This window comes from Enhydra lutris, unplaced genomic scaffold (assembly GCF_002288905.1).
Source record: "Enhydra lutris kenyoni isolate GAN:26980312 unplaced genomic scaffold, ASM228890v2 scaffoldscaffold59, whole genome shotgun sequence".
NCBI classification, from domain to species: domain Eukaryota; kingdom Metazoa; phylum Chordata; class Mammalia; order Carnivora; family Mustelidae; genus Enhydra; species Enhydra lutris.
In genome coordinates, this window is record NW_019154143.1 from 6,135,498 (window position 1) to 6,155,035 (window position 19,538).

The following is a 19,538-nucleotide window of genomic DNA, read 5'->3' on the forward strand; positions in this document are numbered from 1 at the left end:
CTGTCAAATGAGGCTTGTAAAAAGCCTGCCCTGCCTACTTAATGGGGTTCTCATTAAAAATCAAAGCACTTTGTAATGTACAGTGTAAGTCTAAGTTGTTTTCTTCGTAGTTCTACTACAGAATTAACGTTTAATATCATGAACTTTGTTTAGTATCATGAACTTTGTTAGCATTCACACGTTAAGATTTTGAGTAAAACCAGAAGTGTACATATTAGTGAAACTCAAGCACATTTTCTTTTAGTGGCAAATATACTATATATGCTAGACAGAAAGTCTGTACTTAATAAGGACTGGGTCATCAATAAACACCAATTATCAATATAACAGGTGACTATAATTCAAGCAAGTAGTTAACTGAGGTATGAGTTACAATAGATGATAAGAATTCTGTCAACTTCTCAACCTGTTTCTGGCTACCAAAAAGAAAATGTTAATAAATAACATGTATCAGTAGTTTTCATGCAACATTTAAGAACACTTACTCTCTATCATAAAGGAAAAGATGTGAGAAGTAAAACCATAAAATATTCAAAGTAATTTGCAAAGGTTTACTTTTCAATGAGCGTTAATTATTATTAAAGGATTTATAGTTAAGAGATATTCCTTAAAGATCAACAACACATTCCTTTTCAGCTGATAAAGATCAGTTATACAAACATACACATACTGATAACTTGTGAAAAGTAGACATACTTCTTACTCAAAGCTTCAACCATTTTTATAAAAATAATTTGCTTAAAATATCATAAACACTCAGGTATTCCAGAAGAAGTAAATACCATATTGTGATGTCTATTTAATGCTCAGTTTTATCATCCAAATTTTGGATACTAAAACCTCACCATACTTTCAACAAAAGGGACCATCTGTACTTTTTAGTCTCAACTGTTAACTGTGTTTCATGATAATCTCCCAGAAAGGGGGAAAAATATTTTTTTTCCCAAAGGATAAAAAAACTTTTATATATATAAAAAAATATGAGATATCATTTACTCATAGTTTTGCTCTTCACTATGGCCAGCTAGATTAAAGGAAGTCAATGGCCAACTGTTCATAAAAAGGAAGCTATTAGGTTTTTACTTAATGGATATTACGGGTAGGCTGAAGGCTGGGCTTTGGGCATTCTCAAAACACTCTCCATTCCTATCATTCTGGAACTACTTGCATCTCATATGGCAGAACATAACCATTAACCTTACTGAGTTTAGGCTTCCAACGCAATCTCACACTGAAAGCAATGTTCATTAAGAAAGGGCAAAATTGTATGTGGTGTACCAAAAGCACCACTAAAAACTATTTCACTGAGTTCTTTGAGAATGTAATTCCTCCAACATTCGAGTCAGTAGAACATAAGGTAAGTTTTTAGTCTTAATGAGCTGGCACCAAGAGGTAGCAGAATACTGAGTCCTTCATATTCTATCTTTTTATTTTTTTATATTAATTCAGGCAAACATACCTAAAGTCACACAAAAACACACAGTTTTAGCACACGTAAAAAGAGCATGAAAGTAACCAATCCACTGAGACACGCATTTGATTTTCTATTCTAAAAATGTTTCAAGCTTTTGGTCATTTATCTACTATTTAACTATAACATTTCACATATAGAATATACCAGTATCTCGAAAGTATTGTTAATACATTTTAAACCCACAAACCCAAAGTCTATGTCAAACCCATAAGACTTTACTAATGGAGTAATTTTTAAATGCAATTTTTACCTTCATAGCATTACCTGAGCATCTAAAGTAAATTTCAATGTAATTAAAGACCTTTCTCATAAGCACTTTTGCTTAACATAGCTGATATAAACCAGGCACTGGTGCTGAATAATTGAAGCTAACTACCATGAAAGCGGTGGCTCGTTGTTGCTACAGAAACAAAGCAGTGGCAAAGAGTTCACCTAATTCACAACATATAAGGGCTTCCTTTTGTTTAAAAAACACAAAACCTTTGAATTCATGTTTTTATTTCTAGAAATTAATTTTTCCAACATGAGATTCTGTAAAATGAAGAAACTGCCATGCACTTGATGGTGGAGACAGGCAAGACCCAGGATTTCTCAGTTCAAGAACCTTTTCAATACACTACCTAAAAAACTGATATAACTTAGAAATGCCTATTAAAAAAATACTTAACAAATAAAACCTATTCCATTCAAATAGGTACATTGCAATGCACAGGATGACAAAATATATAGTCAAGAAATATATAATTGTCTAATGTTTGGGACATGGAATAAACATTTATTTTTATTTTAAATATTGTGTGTGTGTGTGTGTGTGTGTGTGTGTGTGTGTGTGTGTGTGTGTGTAATAAAGAGCTTATCACAGAATGGGAAAACACAAGCAAAGATGGGGATCGTGTTTTGACCATGGAATGGTTACCTATATATATACTCTTTGATAAGATGCTAAGAACAGATTACAAAGTGGAAAATACATGGTCAACTGGTAAATTTAATTTACTAGTCCTGTAAACAAATGTATGGAATACTACCCAAATTATTCCAGAAACCAACGAATTAAGCCAACTGCTCCTGACTCTCTGCTATCTCATAATTTACACATCCCTTTAAAGGCTGAACACAAGAAAGGCAATAATCCTCAACTATTCTTTTACAGTAGCAGCACAACTAGAAAGTATGGGTAGAAAAAGATGCAATTCATAACTAAAATGAGATTTAGAGATTGTCTGCAGACTTCAATTACTCATGCTACTTAAGTTAAAAAGTACACTTCATAATCAGTTCCTTTCCCCTCAAAAGTTGTTTTATCAGTACTGATTTTATATATACAGATAATTTTCTTAAAATACACAAAATTTCAACCAGTAAGTGATGTTAATGATATTAACAAAATTTGATCATCTTTTACTTAATCAGCCTAAACCCTCATTTTCCCCCAAGGGAAATGGAATAAATAGTGTAAATTCGTAGTATAAACAGTATAAACTTATAGTACAAATAGTACAGCTTTTCCATTATTGTAAATCATATAATACCTTTATTAAATTAGCCAGTATATTAAATTAGCCAATATAAAAATGAAATCTTAAAATATAAATTGTAACATGACTTATAATTCACTTTTAGGAAAGAAATGCAAAATTCTCAAAGTTTTTGAGGGAAGTCACAAATATATTTATATAATTAAGTACGGTCCCTTGTATATTTAGAGTATTAATAGCAGCCGAGTGGGGAGAAAAACTCAAAAGGGCATATCTTCAGGGGAAAGCCCATCAAGTGCCATTTGGAATGAAATTAGCAAATACTTGCCCTTCACTGTTTCCTCTCCTACTGCTGTAAACATCACAGTCATAACCAATACTGCAGAAAAGCTTTATAAAAATGCAAGAATTTCCAGTAATGGCAGTGAAGTTAAGAAGTCTTGAGAGCCCTCCCACAGGTAACAATTATATAATCTGGACAAAATGTAAAAATAACTATTTGCAGGCACTGGGAAACATCTCGAAGAAAGCATAAACCACCAGCAGCAATTACTCTTGAAAAGCTACAACTCCCAAGTGTATACACTTGCAAGATTAAGGCTTTCCCCAACCTCTCAGGGCAACACAGTGGGGAAGAGTGAGAGGAAGAGAGCCTCTATAGGCTAGAGATCAAAGAGGACAGTTTAGGAGGAAATTTAAGGGGGAAATCTGGAAATGAATGAACTGCAGAAGCACTGAAATCCAAAATCTGAAAATAAACTCTCTCCAAGTACCTGGCTGATGCACGGGAAGACCCACAGGAGGCAAAAGAGCAGGCAGAGACCAAAGAGGAATCTACTTGTGAAAGTAGAATCTACTCGTGAAAGCTCTAATGGATGAGTTCTGAGGCTCTTTAAGAACTGAGTTTAGTCCCCAAATGTACAAAGCTCAGGCATCAGAAAGCTGGACTTACTGGTTTCAAGCACCAGGGGATAAAGCCTAAAGCTGACAGAGTAGCTGGAAATTAAGGGGGAAATCTCCGGGCATAAGGAAACCACAGAGACTGTGCTCCCAAATCTGAACTAATCCCTGCCCAAGTACTTGTCTGACTGCCAAATCACACACGTGTAAGGGAGACCCAAGAGAATCAGCTAAGAAAGCTACATATGGAAATCCTAGAAAGTGAAGAGAGATATCAGTTGCTTCATAATACAGAAGAGATCAATTTGCAGATGAATCCAGGAAAAGTTAACTGCATACTAAAGTAAAAAACCAATATTCCAAAAACAAGAAACCCAACAATCCTCCACACAATAGAATCTAGAATTGTTAACGAGCAAACAACAGGGAAATGTGACCCATGTTCAGGGGGAAAAAAGTCAGTTAATAGAAACTCCAAGTGGGCCCGGATGCTGAATTTAAGAAGGGCTTCAAAGTGGCTTTTATGATCATATTCAAGGAATTAAAGGAAAACATGGTCTTACTGAGTGGACAGATAGGGAGTCTATGGAAACTGTAAAACAAAATCCAAATGGAAATTCTATAGTAAGCAAGATAATAATAGTTCAATTGACAGATTAATAAAATACTAATTTGAAGAACAAGGAAGGATAAGATTAAAGAAGAATGAACAGTCTTAGAGATCTGTGGGACAACAGTTAAATTTTTTTTTTAAAGATTTTATTTATTTATTTGACAGACAGAAATCACAAGCAGGCAGAGAGGCAGGCAGAGAGAGAGAGTAGGAAGCAGGCTCCCCACCGAGCAGAGAGCCCGACGTGGGGCTCGATCTCAGGACCCCGAGATCATGACCCGAGCTGAAGGCAGAGGCTTTAACCCACTGGGCCACCCAGGCGCCCTTAATGTTACATTTTTTAAAATTTCTTTTTAAATATTTTATTTTAATCTCTACATCCAACATGGGGCTCAAATTTATAATCCCAAGATCAAGAGTCACATGCTCTACCAACTGAGCCAGGAAGACACTCCAAATTTTAAATTTTAATACAGAGAAAGAGTCTAACCACATGAGTCTTCAGATTAAAGTTTTTAGTGTTCTTATTTTCTAAAATAAAACTTGTGACCAAGATAAACACTGCAATGTTATAATGAAATAACATCAACTACAATACTTACTATTCTGTTGGTCCTCAATTTAATCTTACTTAAAAACACATGGTTGTTATGATGTGTTAAAATTAAACCCGGACATGTTTTCTCTCAATTATTTTGCTAATCTTGTACTTTTTATTACCAATAAAACCTAAGAAAGGTATAGAGATTTTAAGTGTTAAATTTTCTATTTTTTCCTTTAAGACAAAGCATACATGATAACCCCAAACCCAGTTATATACACTTAGTCTTATTCAGATGATTATGTTAGTAATTTTGAATTCCTGTCCATTTTTACCTGGCTATAGCCCATCCTGCCACAAGTCCGTTGGCTTTTCACTAGATTTTTGTGACTAAAATTAATTTTAAAGTCTACGATCAGTATGAAATTATACTTAAATTGGGTTAATAAAGACAATATATGTATATATTGGTTTAAGAAAGACATTATATATTGGAAAATCAGAAAACCAAAAATGAATATAATTCTACAGCATACCAAAAACTAATGGTAATGGGTTGAACTATATTCAAGTCCTAACCTCTGGTACCTGCGAATGTGATCTTATTTGAAAACTGGGTCTTTTCAGATATAATCAGGTTGAGATAAGGTCAGACTGGATTAGGGTGGGCCCTACACCTGTTGACTCAGCACCTTTGTAGGAGAAAGGAGGAGACTTGGATGCAGAGATAAAAGAAGAACGTGGAGCTACAAGGAAAGCCACGTGAAGATGGAGGGAAGGAATGAAGTGATGGCATCAACAAGCCAAGAGCTACCGAGGATTGCTAGGATCCACCAGAAGCTAAGAGGATTCTGCTCTAAAGTCTTTAAAGGGACTGTGGCTCTGCTGACACCCTAATTTTGGATTTCTAGTCTCCAAAACCGTGAAAGTACAAATTTTTGTTGTTTTTAAGCCACGCAGTCTGTGGTACTTTGCTCTGGCAGCCCTAGGAAATGAATATACTAATGTATGTTTAACGGTATAGATCTGAACCCAGTTTGTTTTTTTTTTAATTGAGGGGAACTTACTTTTCCTTAGATTATATGGTCAACATATTTACACAGTCCCAAGTAACAACTCTAAATTTGTTTAATAAAGCAAATCAAACTTCACATAGAAAAAAGAGTATTATTTTTCAGTTTCAGTAGTATTCAAGTCTTAATTACTTAACTAAACTTTTACTTTCTGAACTTATAAAGTTTAAAGAATTCTAAGTTTCCAGGGCGTGGTTCAGTCTGTTAAGCGTCTGACTGTTGATTTTGGCTCAGATCGTGATCTTGGGGTCATGGGATTGAGCCCTGCATCAGGCTCTGTGCTCAGCAGGGAGTTGCTAGAGATTCTCTCTTTCTTCTTCCTCTTTTTATTTTTTTTAAAAGATTTATTTATTTTACAGAGAGTGCACATGAGCAAGCATAGGGCAGGGGAGGGGGGAAGAGTGAGAGAGTGTAAGAAACTTTAGCAGACTGTGCTGAGCATGGAGTCTGATGAGGGGCTTGATCTCAACACCATGAAATCACAATCTGAGCCAAAACCAAGAGTTGGACGCTTAACCAACTGTGCCACACAGGGGTCCCAGATTCTCTCCTTCTCAGTCTACTCCTTGCCCCTGCTCGTGAGCTCAATCTCTAATAAATAAATAAATAAATAAAAATATTAATAAATAAACCTTATTAAAAAATTCTAAGTTTCCAAAATTAGTTTAATTATATACAATTTATAGTCAAGCTTCTTTGAAAATGTAAGACATTTATAGGAATTCTAAGAAAATTATTATTTTTGCCATTATTTTTTAACAAGTATTTATTGTCTAAGTGCCAGACACTACTAGGCATGAGAATTCAAAGCTACTCAGGGCTCACATTCACTCTGTGTGGAGCACAGTCTAAAATAAGGTAGACAAAAATGGGACAAGTTCTATGAGGAAGTATGATGAGAGGGAACTCAGTAAAAGGATCAGCCTAGGGAACCAAGGGAAACTTGACAGAGAAACCAAGATTTGAACAAACTCTTTGACAAGTAGGAATTTCTCAGATGAAAGGGGATGGCAGAAATAGAAGAAAAAGTCCAGGAAACAGGAACAAAAGCAAAGTGGAATTCTGAACAGGTCTGATATATATCCAGGGCTGCTAAAAATTCTCTTATGGGTAAAGCACAAGGTGGGAAAGACTAGGTATTGAGATGAGCTAGAAAGAGGCTAAAGAATTTAGACTTTGGGTCGAAGCTGATAGGGAACCAACTGCACTTTTTAAACTAAAGGTTCCATGAGGCATAAAGGCCATATAGGAAGCCACTATAGTAGTCCCAGCAAGACATGCGGGAGGGGGGGTGGGGGGGCGCGGGGGCAGGGGGCGAGGCTGGACTAAGGCAGTGTTGGTGTTAGTGAAATGTAGGGAACAAAATAACTTCCAGAAATGTATTATGTTTTAAAAATTTACTTATTTATTTGAAAGAGAGAGAGAGGGAGAGAACGAGCAAGCACACATACAGGGATAGAGTAGGGGTAGAGGGAGAGGGAGAGAGACTCCCAAGCAGACTTTACACTGGATGTAGAGCCTGACACCAGGCCAATCTGACGACCCTGAGATCACACCTGAACCAAAACCATAAGTTGGACGCTTAACTGACTGCGCCACCCAAATGCCCCAGAAATGTATTGTTTTAAAAGGCTTTTATGCCTGCAACTCCACCAAAACAAAACGAAACAAAAACCAAAACCTACTAGAACTGGTAAATGAATTCAGTAAGGTCTCAGGATACACAATTAATATACAGAAATCTGTTACATTTTTATATGTTAGCAATGAAGTAGCAGAAAGACAATGTAAGAAAACAATCCAATTTACAATTGCACCAAAAATAACAAAGTACCTAGAAATAAATTAAACCCAGGAGGTGAAAGACCTGTACTCCAAAAACTATAAAACACTGATAAAAGAAACTCAGAGGACACAAACAAATGGAAAGACATAAATATTCCACACTCATGGATTAGAAAAATCAATATTGTTAAAATGTCCATACTACCCAAAGCAATCTACAGATTTAACATAATCCCTATAAAACACTAACATTTTTTATGGAACTAGACAAATAATACAAAAATTTGAATGAAACTACACAAGAAACTGAATAGCCAAAGCAATCTTGAGATAGAACAACAAAGCTGGATGTATCAGAATCCCCATTATAAAGCTATAGTAATCAAAACAGTATGGCACTGGCACAAAAACAGACACATAGATCGAAAGAACTAAATAGAGACCCCAGAAATAAACCCCACTTATATGGTCATTTAATCTGCAACAAAGAAAGCAAGACTATGCAATGGGTAAAAGACATTCTCTTCAACAAGTGGTGCTGGGAACACTGGACAGCTATATACAAAAGAATGAAACTGGACCACTTTCTTGCACCATACATAAAAATAAACTCCAAATGGATGAAAGACCTAAATGTGTGACCTGAAACCATAAAACTCCTAGAAGAAAACAGGCATTCATTTCTTTGATATTGGCTTTAGAAACATTTTTCTAGACATATCTCCTCAGGCAAGGAAAATAAGCAAAATTAAACTTTGGGTCTATACCAAAATAAAAAGCTTTTGCAAAGTGAAGGAAACAAACAAGAAAAATAAGAAGGCTCCCTATTGCATGGGAGATATTTGCAAATGATAGATCCAATAAGAGGTTACTACCCATGATATAGAATAAACAAACTTAGGGACCCCTGGGTGGCTCAGTCAGTTAAGCATCTGCCTTTGGCTCAAGTCATGACCCCAGGGTCCTGGAATCAAGTCTTGTATTGGGCTCCTTGCTCAGTGGGGAACCTTTTTCTCCCTCTGCCTCCGCCTACTACCCCCTGCTTGTGCTCTCTCTTTCTGACAAATAAAATCTTTTAAAAAAAACAAAAACAAAACCAAAAAAACCCATATACAACTCAATGCCAAAACCCACAAGTAATCCAATTAAAAAATGGGTAGAGGACATGAATAGACATTTCTCCAAAGACGACATACAGATGTCCAACAGAGCACATGAAAAGATGCTCAACATCACTAATCATCAGGGAAACACAAATCAAAACTACAATGAGATATCACCTTCCACTTAATCAAAGTGGCTAAAATAAAAAACACAAGAAATAACAAGTGCTGGTGAGAATGTGGAGAAAAAGGAACGCTCATGTGCTGTTGGTGGGAATGTAAATTGGTCAGACACTACGAAAAATAGTATGGAGGTTCCTCAAAAAATTAAAAATATGATCCTGTAATTCCGCTACTGGGTATTTACCTAAGGAACATAAAAACACTAATTTGAAAAGATATACACACTCCATTTATTACAGCATTATTTACCATAGCCAAATTATGGAAGCAGCCCAAGTGTCCACCAATAGATGAATAAAGAAGATGTGGTATACATATACAATGGAATATTATCCATTCATAAAAAAGAACGAGATTTTGCCATTTGTAACAATATGGATGGACCTGCAATGTAATGCTAGATGAAATAAGTCAATGAGAGAAAGACCAATACCACATGATTTCACTCATATGTGGAATTTAAGAAAAAAACAAATGAACAACAAAGAAAAAAGAGGACAAACAAAAAACCAAATTTAAATACAGAGAACAAACTGATGGTTGCCATAGGGAAGGTAGGTGAGAATCCCCTGAAGTAGTTTAAGGGGATTAAGAGTACACCTATCTCGAGGAGCACTAAGTAATGTACAGAAGCACTGAATCATTATAATATACACCCGAAACTAATACAACACTGTGTGTTAATTATACTTCAACAAATATAAAACAAAAATATAGAAGGGTTTCATGGTTTATCTAATTTGGAAAACTCTAGAAAACCATTAGATTGCTTCATTGCACAATTTTACAAAGTCTAAATATTCTAACATATTTTGAAAATTTCTAGGAGTATATAATTAAGGATGTAGTCTTTCTCCAACATATCTGACCACTGCACATCCCTCCCCCACAACTTTTTATTTAGAATATCTCATGGGACTAGCATCTCAAAGAATATTCCTTGAAAATACTGCTCAATGAAAATATTTAATTAAGCAACATACCAACAAATAGAAATTGAAAATAAGTACAAATAATACATTAGTACTGATGGGATGCAGAATAAAAAGGAGGGATCATAGTCCATGGGATTAACTAGGCAAGGTTTCCCACTCAATATACTGTAATTCTGCAGTGGAACCTTAGGCAGTAAGATGAACTAGGGACACATATGCTTACACCAGTAGAAATCTTTTAAATTTCTGAATGATGTCTTAATTTAAAAATTCTATTATCACAACTTAACAATTTAAAACATTTTTAATTGCCTGTACTTGGGGAGTAAATAATTACTTATATTATTAAGATGATTAGATTTTACAGCCTTTTCAACCTTCATCAGAGCTTCTTGTTCTTATTTATAAATTAAAAAATGCTTCTGGGTTTCATCTGGCTTTTAATGCTTCAGAATTTCATTACAGTCTCAGGTTAAAATCCCATTATCACATAAACTATTACGAACAAGGATTCTATGTAACAAACTTATTTGCAAATATCCTGTTAGGACTATGGTTTGTCATAATGAATTCTTTGTAAAGAATGGTTTTGTATAACAAATGCTTCCTCTTGATTATCCTCTTAAAATAACATTCTATATTACCAAAGACCTTAAATGGTATGCTGTTTTCAGTCTAGAATGGAGAGTTAAGAGCTCTGTAATTCTGCTTGGTGATTAAATCCTTTACCTCCCTTGATCCTTCTCTAGTTCAAACATTCCTACTTGAGAATCTAACTAAGGTCCAAATCACTACAATGTAAAAAGAGTGGGACATCATTCACTGATTCATTATAGAGAGCCCATTTCAGCATGTACTTCTGCAAACTGTAAATATAATTTCTACTAATAAATTTTCTGTAACAAAATCATGATATTAAATACAATTTTTCTTTAATGAAGCAAACATTCTTTTAAAAGCTAAAGAAATAATAATATTAACCCATGTCTTATTTTGTCTCTTTGGGGCTAGTCCATTAAGGGTAAACAGAGTATCTCTATTATTTCATCCCTTATTTTAAATTTTTGAAAAAAAAACCCTGATGTTTTTTAGGACATATTATCCATAATCCAAAGAAGATATTATTAGATGTTTACATAAGAAGTTTAAAAGTAAATGACTTTTTTTTTTCTTTTTTTATTTATTTGACAGACAAGAGACACAGCAAGAGAGGGAACACAAGCAAGGGGAGTGGGAGAAGGAGAAGCAGACTTCCCATTGAGAAGGGAGCCCAACACAGGGCTCGATTCCAGGACCCTGGGATCATGACCTGAGCCAAAGGCGGGTGCTTAACGACTGAGCCACCCAGACACCGGAAAAGTAAATCACTTTGAGCTATACCAATGAATTATAACTTATACAGGCTAAGTGTCCCTTTTTCCTTAATTTCAGTGTGTAAAAGGAAGAGGGGGAAAAAACTCAAAATCCTTTCCTTTCAGAAAGTGCTTCTTAAATTGTTTATTTTGAACTGTGACTGAATAAGGAATTTTTACTGGGATTATACATAATTCACTGTTTCTAAGGTAATGTGAAGCTGTTGTATAGAGATAGTTATAAACTTGAGCGATGAAAATTAGGTGATTAATATTCTCCATTACTTTGGTCTTCTCTCTACATTGGGTCCCTTAGCTAAGTGCCTGAATCAATCTGCTGAGGTCCAAAAATGGAGATACGGATGCAGAAACCCAAGATTGTTTCTAAACAATTGGCTACGTAAGCAAAAGGGCACAAGATAAAAATATCTGATAATTGCTCTAAAAATCACTAGTAAAACTAGAGAAAATATGGCACTCTTTTGCAGACTCATTTACATTTTATTCTTAACGAGAAAAAACAACTAGATATAATGTTCTTGGGTGCTAACATAATAAGGCACAACTAAATTGGTAAAAAAAAAGTTGCATCATATCTGAATGTTTTATAAATAGCAGTAAGAGTTTTCTTACCTTCAAAAGTTCAAAGTAATGCAGACAGTGGTAAACAGGGGCTAGAAGTAGCCTGGGTAAAACATACTGAACAGCTTCTTTGAAGCCTTCGCCTATTGACTAAAAAACAAAGTAATTAATTTTTTTTTAAGTTTACTTTTCAGACATTATTTATCTTGATTTAAAAATTACTGTACCTGTAAATAGAGTGCTGCTCCAGGCTTCGATAACTGACTGAGGAAACGATCGTGAAAACCAGGCCGTAAGATATCTCGAGCGTATGATTCGTATGGATCAAATGCCAGTTCCTTAGAAAATAATGTAAAACATAGATAATCTTTCTCCAAGTTAAAACTTAAATAACTTACCACCAGAAATAAAGAAAGATTAAACTATAGGCACATCCAAGCTAGCAGTTATGTGCTTCTTTTTAAGCCTCAAACAAAATTACATGGCTATCCATTATGATTTTAATTAAGGATAAGTTTAATATTCTCCAGAAGAGATAAGTAAATCAGTTCTTTCTGATGAATAATGATATCCTTATAGGTTATGACACCTCTCCTCAAAGGATTCTAGTAGAGCATTATCAACAAAAGTGGTCATAAGAAAGGCAAGACTTTGGTTCTGGAAAACAAAGTATAGCTGGACCAACAATACAGGTATCAACAATGAGGTAAAGTATAAACTTTTGGAATAGGGGCATCTGACATTTATTTTCTCATGGTTATTTCTTATTGGTAGACTTTTACTTTCACATTCTTCAAGCCAAAGGTAGCAGTCTGTATCATCTAAAATTGTTATAGTTTTCACAAGCAATTAAACAAGAGTTTATCCAAATTGCCAAAAATTCTACTATCATCAATCATAAATGAACTAAACAATTTGAATGGTTAGGTCTAAGAGTACAATCTATGGGTTTTGATGATTCCTGAGGAAAAAAGAGAATCGGTGTCTTGATTTTAGAAGGAGCCATCCTCTGCCCTATTCCTTGTTAAAAAACTAACAAAACAAACTTATGAAAATTGCGATCTAGATTCTAGCTAGAGCTCATTTCTAGGATGGGGAATTCTAGAAAGAGGAAGAGGACATCTAGTGGAGGAGTACAGAAAAAAGAGGGACTGACAGCTCAAATGATGTTTATGTTCATTACCCTTAATGTAGTTTCTTAGATTTTTTTCTTAAGGAAAGACTGAATAATAACAATACAAGATCAGAAATCAGAAGACCTGAGTTCTAGTCTTTGTGAAATACAATATGGCATATAAAGTTCTAAGTCATCCTAAATTCCTTGAACTGACTCCTGATTCATTTCCCAATTTCAACTCCTTCAACTACTTTCCCAACTAAAAATTTCTATGATAATATAACACTGGAAATTGCAGTCCACTCCAGATTTTACAAGAACGGATGGTAAGGTTCCAAAAATAATAACAGAAGGGAGTCAGGTATGAGCAGAATAGATGGGACAGAGAAATAAAAATGTGATCTGATGCTTTTATCACGGGTCTCTTGAACTCTAGAAATCATCTGGAACAGCAAATAATGTTTGTCCTCCCCCTCTTTCAATGAACTCTAATTTACTACAGAATTTTTAGGACAACTACATGCAAAAAGTAAAGGCTATACAGCAAAGTGGCTTAAGAGCATAACTTTAGAGTCACAGAGACCCAAATTCCCATTCTGATTATACTACTTATTAGCTGTGTGAGCTTTAATAAACTAAGCCAGTTTCTTCATTGAAAAATGGATAGTACCTACTTTCAAGGGGTTGTTTTAGGAATTAAATGAGGTATCATAAGCAAAATGCTTACTATGCATGTACATAGTAAGCAGTGAATAAAAGGTCCCCAGTATTATCATTCTAAAATAGCACGTTTCAACAGAGAAAAAAACTAACTACTAACTAGGAATCCAACCTTTCATCACAGTTTTATTCTTGAGGATAAATACATAGAATTGCAAGCACTTCTAAGAATCCTTGTATAAGTTAACAGATTTTATGATTAGTTTATAGGTTAAAATCAATACTTAAAAGATTCATAAAAATCTGATTATCAATATATGTAATTGTGTATTAATGATTAAAAATGTAGAATATTCCAAACACATAGAAAAATACAGAGAAAAACCTAACATAACTATATTCACCATGTGGCTCAAAATAGTTCAACTTAATCTTATAAACTTGTTTCAGCTTTAAAAAAAAAAAAAAAGAAGTAAGACACCATCGTGGTAATTGATCTTCCTGAGCCCCCTTTCACAAGCTTATCTCCTCCCTTACTGATCCCCAAAGGAAATCACTGTCCTGAATTTGAATTTTATCATTTCCATGTATGTTTTTATATAATTACACATGTATCAAGAAATAAGGCAATGTTTTCAAACTTTATATAAATACCATAATGTATTTATTCTTGCAATTTGCACTTTACATTCAAAGTTGTGTCCAAGATTTATCCATTTGTATTAATATGGTTTCTTCCATTCATTTATTCTAAACTCTATAACATTTTATTGTATAAATATGTATTTTTGAGATAATTTAGATTCACATGTAGTTTCATGTGTGCACACTACTCAGTTTCCCATCATGGTAACATTTTGCAGTAGTACAATATAATGCAATATCGCAATCTGGCCATCGACACTGATGTAAAGTATGCATCAGGGATCTGAGATTGCCTTTTTTTTAAGAAAAACTTTTTTAAGATTTTATTTTTTTAAAGTAATCTCTACACCCAACGTGAGGCTCAAACTCAAAACCTGAGATCAAGTCTCACGCTCCACTCAGCCAGGTGCCCCTCTCTTGTTGCCCTTTAACAACACCTCCCTCCCTCCTATCAGCACCCAAATCTGAATTATGTATTTTTTGTTTTGTAGCTCATGCTTTGGGTGTCGTATCTAAGAATCCTTTGCCAAAGCCAAGGTTTTGAAGATTAAGCCATGCTTTCTTCTAAGAGTTTTATAATTTTAGCTCTTACATTAGATCCATTTTATGTTTGTATATGGAGTGAGGCAAAAAGTTCAAATTAATTCTTTCATGTTTCTCATAACTTTATAGTGTCTTTTTGTAAACAGAAGTTTGGTTTTTTTAAATTAACATATAGCACATACCCTCCCCAATGTCCATAACTCAACCACCCTCTCCCTAGCCCCCTCCCCCTGGCAACCTTCAGTTTGTTTTCTGAGATTAAGAGTCTCTTACGATTTGTCTCCCTTCTGATCCCATCTTGTTTCATTTTTCCTTCCCTACACCCAAACTCCCCATGTTGCCTCTCAAATTCCTCATATAAGGGAGATAATATGATAATGTCTTTCTCTGATTGACTTACTTTGCTCAGCATAATACTCTCTAGTTCCAACCATGTCATTGCAAATGGCAAGATTTCATTTTTTGATGGCTGCATGGTATTCCATTGTATATCTATATCTATACCACATCTTCTTTATCCATTCATCTGTTGAGGGACATCTAGGTTCTTTCCATAGTTTGGCTATTGTAGACACTGCTGCTATAAACATTCGGGTGCACATGCCCCTTCAGATCACTACATTTGTATCTTTAGGGTAAATACCCAATAGTGCAATTGCTGGGTTACAGGGCAGCTCTATTTTCAACTTTTTGAGGAACCTCCATGCTTGTAAACAGAAGTTTTAAAATTTTAATTTCTCCTGGTTTGCACTCTCAATATTCTTTAAGAAACCCTTCCTATCTCAAAGTCATAAACATATTCTCCTATATTCTCTTCTGAACTTTTAAAGTTTGCTTCTCATTTTTGGATTTTTAATCTGTTGAGAACTTGGGTATGACATGAGCTAAGGATGGAATTTTTTCTTTCCAAATGGATAACCAGTTTTGACCCAACACAATTTTTTAATTCGTTTTTTCTTTCTCTACTGGTTGATAATTGCAATCTCAGTCACATATCATGTGTGTATGTGTGTTTTTTCCAGGACAGTCTATTCTGTTGCACAGTTTGTTTATACCTTCAACAATACCGTGCTACTTACTGTGACTACATAATAAATTTTAAAATTTGACAAGACAAATACTCTTAACTTGTTCTTCCTCAAAATTTTAATTTTTGTCCCTTCATTCTTCCACATGAGTTTTAGGACTAGTGTGCTATGCACTGGATTTAGAGATTATTTGGGAGACTAGTATCATTATACTATTGGGTCTTTCCATACATGAACACAGTATGTATTTCCACGTATTCACATCTTCTTTATGAACCTAATTATTTTATGATTTTCTTAACTGGTCTAGAATATTTGTTGGGCTTATTTCTGAGTGTCATGTAGTTTTGTTTCTATAGTGAATGGAGTTTTTCCTTTAATGTCATGTACAATGGTTTATAACTGAGCACAGTAACGCTATCAGTTTTTATGCTAATCTTTTATGTGGCAACTATACTGAACTTGCCTAATATACTATATAAATCTTGGGTTTGCCATGTTTACATGGTTTTGAACCTCCTACAAGTGGAATTACATAGTATTTTGAATGTCCTTATATGGTTCACCATGTTGCCCTTTTAAAAAAAAAAATCAATTGTTCATTCTTTTTTATTGTCATAGCATTTCACTGTGTGAATATATGACAAATAAATTCACTATGACTAAACCTGCTGTGAACATTTTTAAACATGTTTTTTGGTAAACACGGGCACCCATTTTTGTTTGGTATCTGTGCAAGAGTGAAACTGCTGGATCATGTGGTACACTGTAGGCTTAATTTTAGTAGATAAGCCAAACAGTTTTCTGAAGGGGCTGTACCATTTTAAATCCCATCCATCAGCAATGTAGAGTTCCAACTGTTCAATGGTTTTACATTGCATTTCCTTGATGAATAATGATGCTGAACTTTCTTTCTTCAAGAAATACCTGCTTAGGTCTTCTATTTTCTAAAAAAACTACACTGTCTTTAAGTTACTGATTTTACATACTCTGGATAGGAGTCATTCATTGGCTATAGATACTACAAATACTGTCTCACCATCTACAGCTCGCTTTTTCACACTCTTAATTTTGGTTATCGATCCAGATGTTCTTACCTTTAAAGAAGTCCAGTTTATCATTATTTTCTTTCATGGTTTTGGTGTCTTAAGAAATCTTTCCTTATTTGGGGTGCCTGGGTAGCTCAGTCAGTTAAGCAGCTGCCTTCAGCTCAAGTCATGATCCTAGCATCCTGGAATCAAGTCCCACATCGGGCTCCCTGCTCAGCAGAGAGCCTGCTTTTCCCTCTCCCTCTGCCTGCCACTCTTCCTACTTGTGATCTCTATCTCTCTGTCAGATAAATAAAATCTTAAAAAAAAAAAAAAAAAAAGAAAGAAATCAAGCTTTCCTTATTCTAAGGTCATGAAGATCTCTTACATTTGCTTCTACAAGTTTTATTATCTTAAACTTTGAACTCACTTTTTTTTTTTTTTTAAAGATTTCATTTATTTATTGGAGGGAACAAGACAGACATAGTGAGAGAGGACAGGAGCAGGGAGAAGCAGGCTACCTGCTGAGCAGGAAGCCAATGCGGGACTCAATCCCAGGACTCCGGAACCATGACCTGAGCTGAAGGGAGTCACTTAACCAACTGAGCCACCCAGGGACCCTAAACTCATCTTGAATCAAAGTTCAATTGGGCAGAAAATTCCGTTTTCCCTTAGTACTTGAAGGTACCATTCAACTGTTAGCCTCTACTGTTAAAGAGAAGCCTTCTGTCATTCTATTTGCAGTTCTTTTCAAGTACTACTCTCTTCTCTGTCACAAATTTTAAGATTTTCTCTTTATCTTTGATGTTCTATAGTTTCACTAGAATGTTTTTGGCTATAGGTTTATTTTTATTAATCCTGTCCAGTATTTGGAATTCATTTCTGATCTGGAAACTCATGTCTTCATTTCTGGTAAATTCTCAATTTTTACCTCTTCAAGTATTTCTTCTCCATCATTCTTTTTTTTTTTTTAAACAAGTTCTGTTTGTGTGTGTGTGTGTGTGTGTGTGTGTGTGTGTGTGTGTTTAAAGATTTTATTTATTTATTTGACAGACAGAGATCACAAGCAGGCAGACAGGCAGGCAGAGAGAGGAGGAAGCAGGCTCCCCGCTGAGCAGAGAGCCCGATGTGGGGCTTGATCCCAGGACCCTGGGATCATGACCTGAGCCGAAGGCAGAGGCTTAACCCACTGAGCCACCCAGGCGCCCCATCTTCTCCATCATTCTTTAACTGAAACTCCTATTAGATGACATCAAAGCCCTTCAATGTAGCCTTTATTACCCTTAGCTATTCTTTCACATTCTAATCGTGGTTTCTCTGTGTCACATTCCGTCCTCAATTCCTTTTTCCAATTCATTAATTTTCTCCTTGAACTAAGTTTAGCAAATGTTTACTACATACTGAGTTTTTATTTATATTTAATTCCCAATATCCCTGTATTTTTTTTGATACTTGCCTGTTCTTATTTTCTTTCCACCTATTTTTGTTTCAGCACATCTTCTTTATAAATGGATCACAGTTCTTCATTTATCTGAGCATCCTAAACTTCTTTTAAACTCTTTGTATGTCTGTTGTACAAAATTAATTTCATTTGAAATGAATTCATTTTCTAATTGTTGATTTTGTTAGATAGCACTCTAAACATTAGAATTTGTCTTGTATTTTGGAATTCTGTATTATATAGACTTCTTAGGGGGAGGCTTTTAATTTCTGGTTTCCTTTTTTTCTCTCCCATCCATTTATGGTCACTCTTGTAGACCTGAACCTGCTCTGTAAATGATTTTGGGGTCTCAGGCTCTGTAATCATACCAGCTTAATACTGTAGGATAATTTGTTAAGTTTTAAAGTATTTTTGTTATAAAAGGTAGTGTTTCTTTGTCCCCGACCTCAAGTCCAAACCTTGCAGGGAGAAAGTTGTAGGACTGCTCCAGCATCTTCTTATAATCAGGATCCTGGAGCAAGAAGTCTTGCTCACTTTCATAGAGCACATTTAGTCTTCATTATCCTCAAGGGCAACACCCAACTACCGGAGCTCATTACTTTGAATGTTTACTCTATTTCTGATCTTATTTTTGAGCCTAGTTATGTATAGTCCTTTAAAAAAAATACACTTTATGACTTCTGTGTGTTTGAAGCAAGAATGAAGGGGTGTTGCGAAGCTTAAGCTTACCAGTAAAAATCTTAAATTTTTTGTTTTATAAACTCAACCTTATGTTTGTGGATTTTAGAGTCAGAACAAAGTAAGAGCTAAAAATCTCAGAATGACAACCAATGCTAACTTATTAGGACTAAATCCTGTATTTTAACATTTGAATACCCAAGGAGAAAGTTACTATTTTTCCACCCCCATAACATTTTATTCATCCAGGTCCTAGACTTGATTTTCCTGTTCACGTCACTCCTCCTATTCTAAATAATAATGTACAGTGTGAAGGTGGTTAGCTAAATATTTTAGGTAGGTTACTTTAATTTTCACAAAATCCTGAGTCCTACTATTG

General features: G+C 34.9%; 1 protein-coding gene across 3 annotated transcripts in view; it reads right to left on the minus strand.

Moving 5' to 3' along the window:
- The window catches only part of LOC111158354 (SOS Ras/Rac guanine nucleotide exchange factor 1), a 175,767-nt gene that overhangs the window by 73,589 nt on the left and 82,640 nt on the right, over window positions 1-19,538 (minus strand). For all 3 annotated transcript variants that reach the window (XM_022520337.1, XM_022520338.1, XM_022520339.1), the window contains exons 7-8: window positions 12,247-12,357; window positions 12,071-12,169 (exon numbers count right to left, since the gene is read on the minus strand). In XM_022520337.1, coding sequence (XP_022376045.1) covers window positions 12,071-12,169; window positions 12,247-12,357 — 210 coding nt within the window. The remainder of the gene's footprint in view (window positions 1-12,070; window positions 12,170-12,246; window positions 12,358-19,538) is intronic.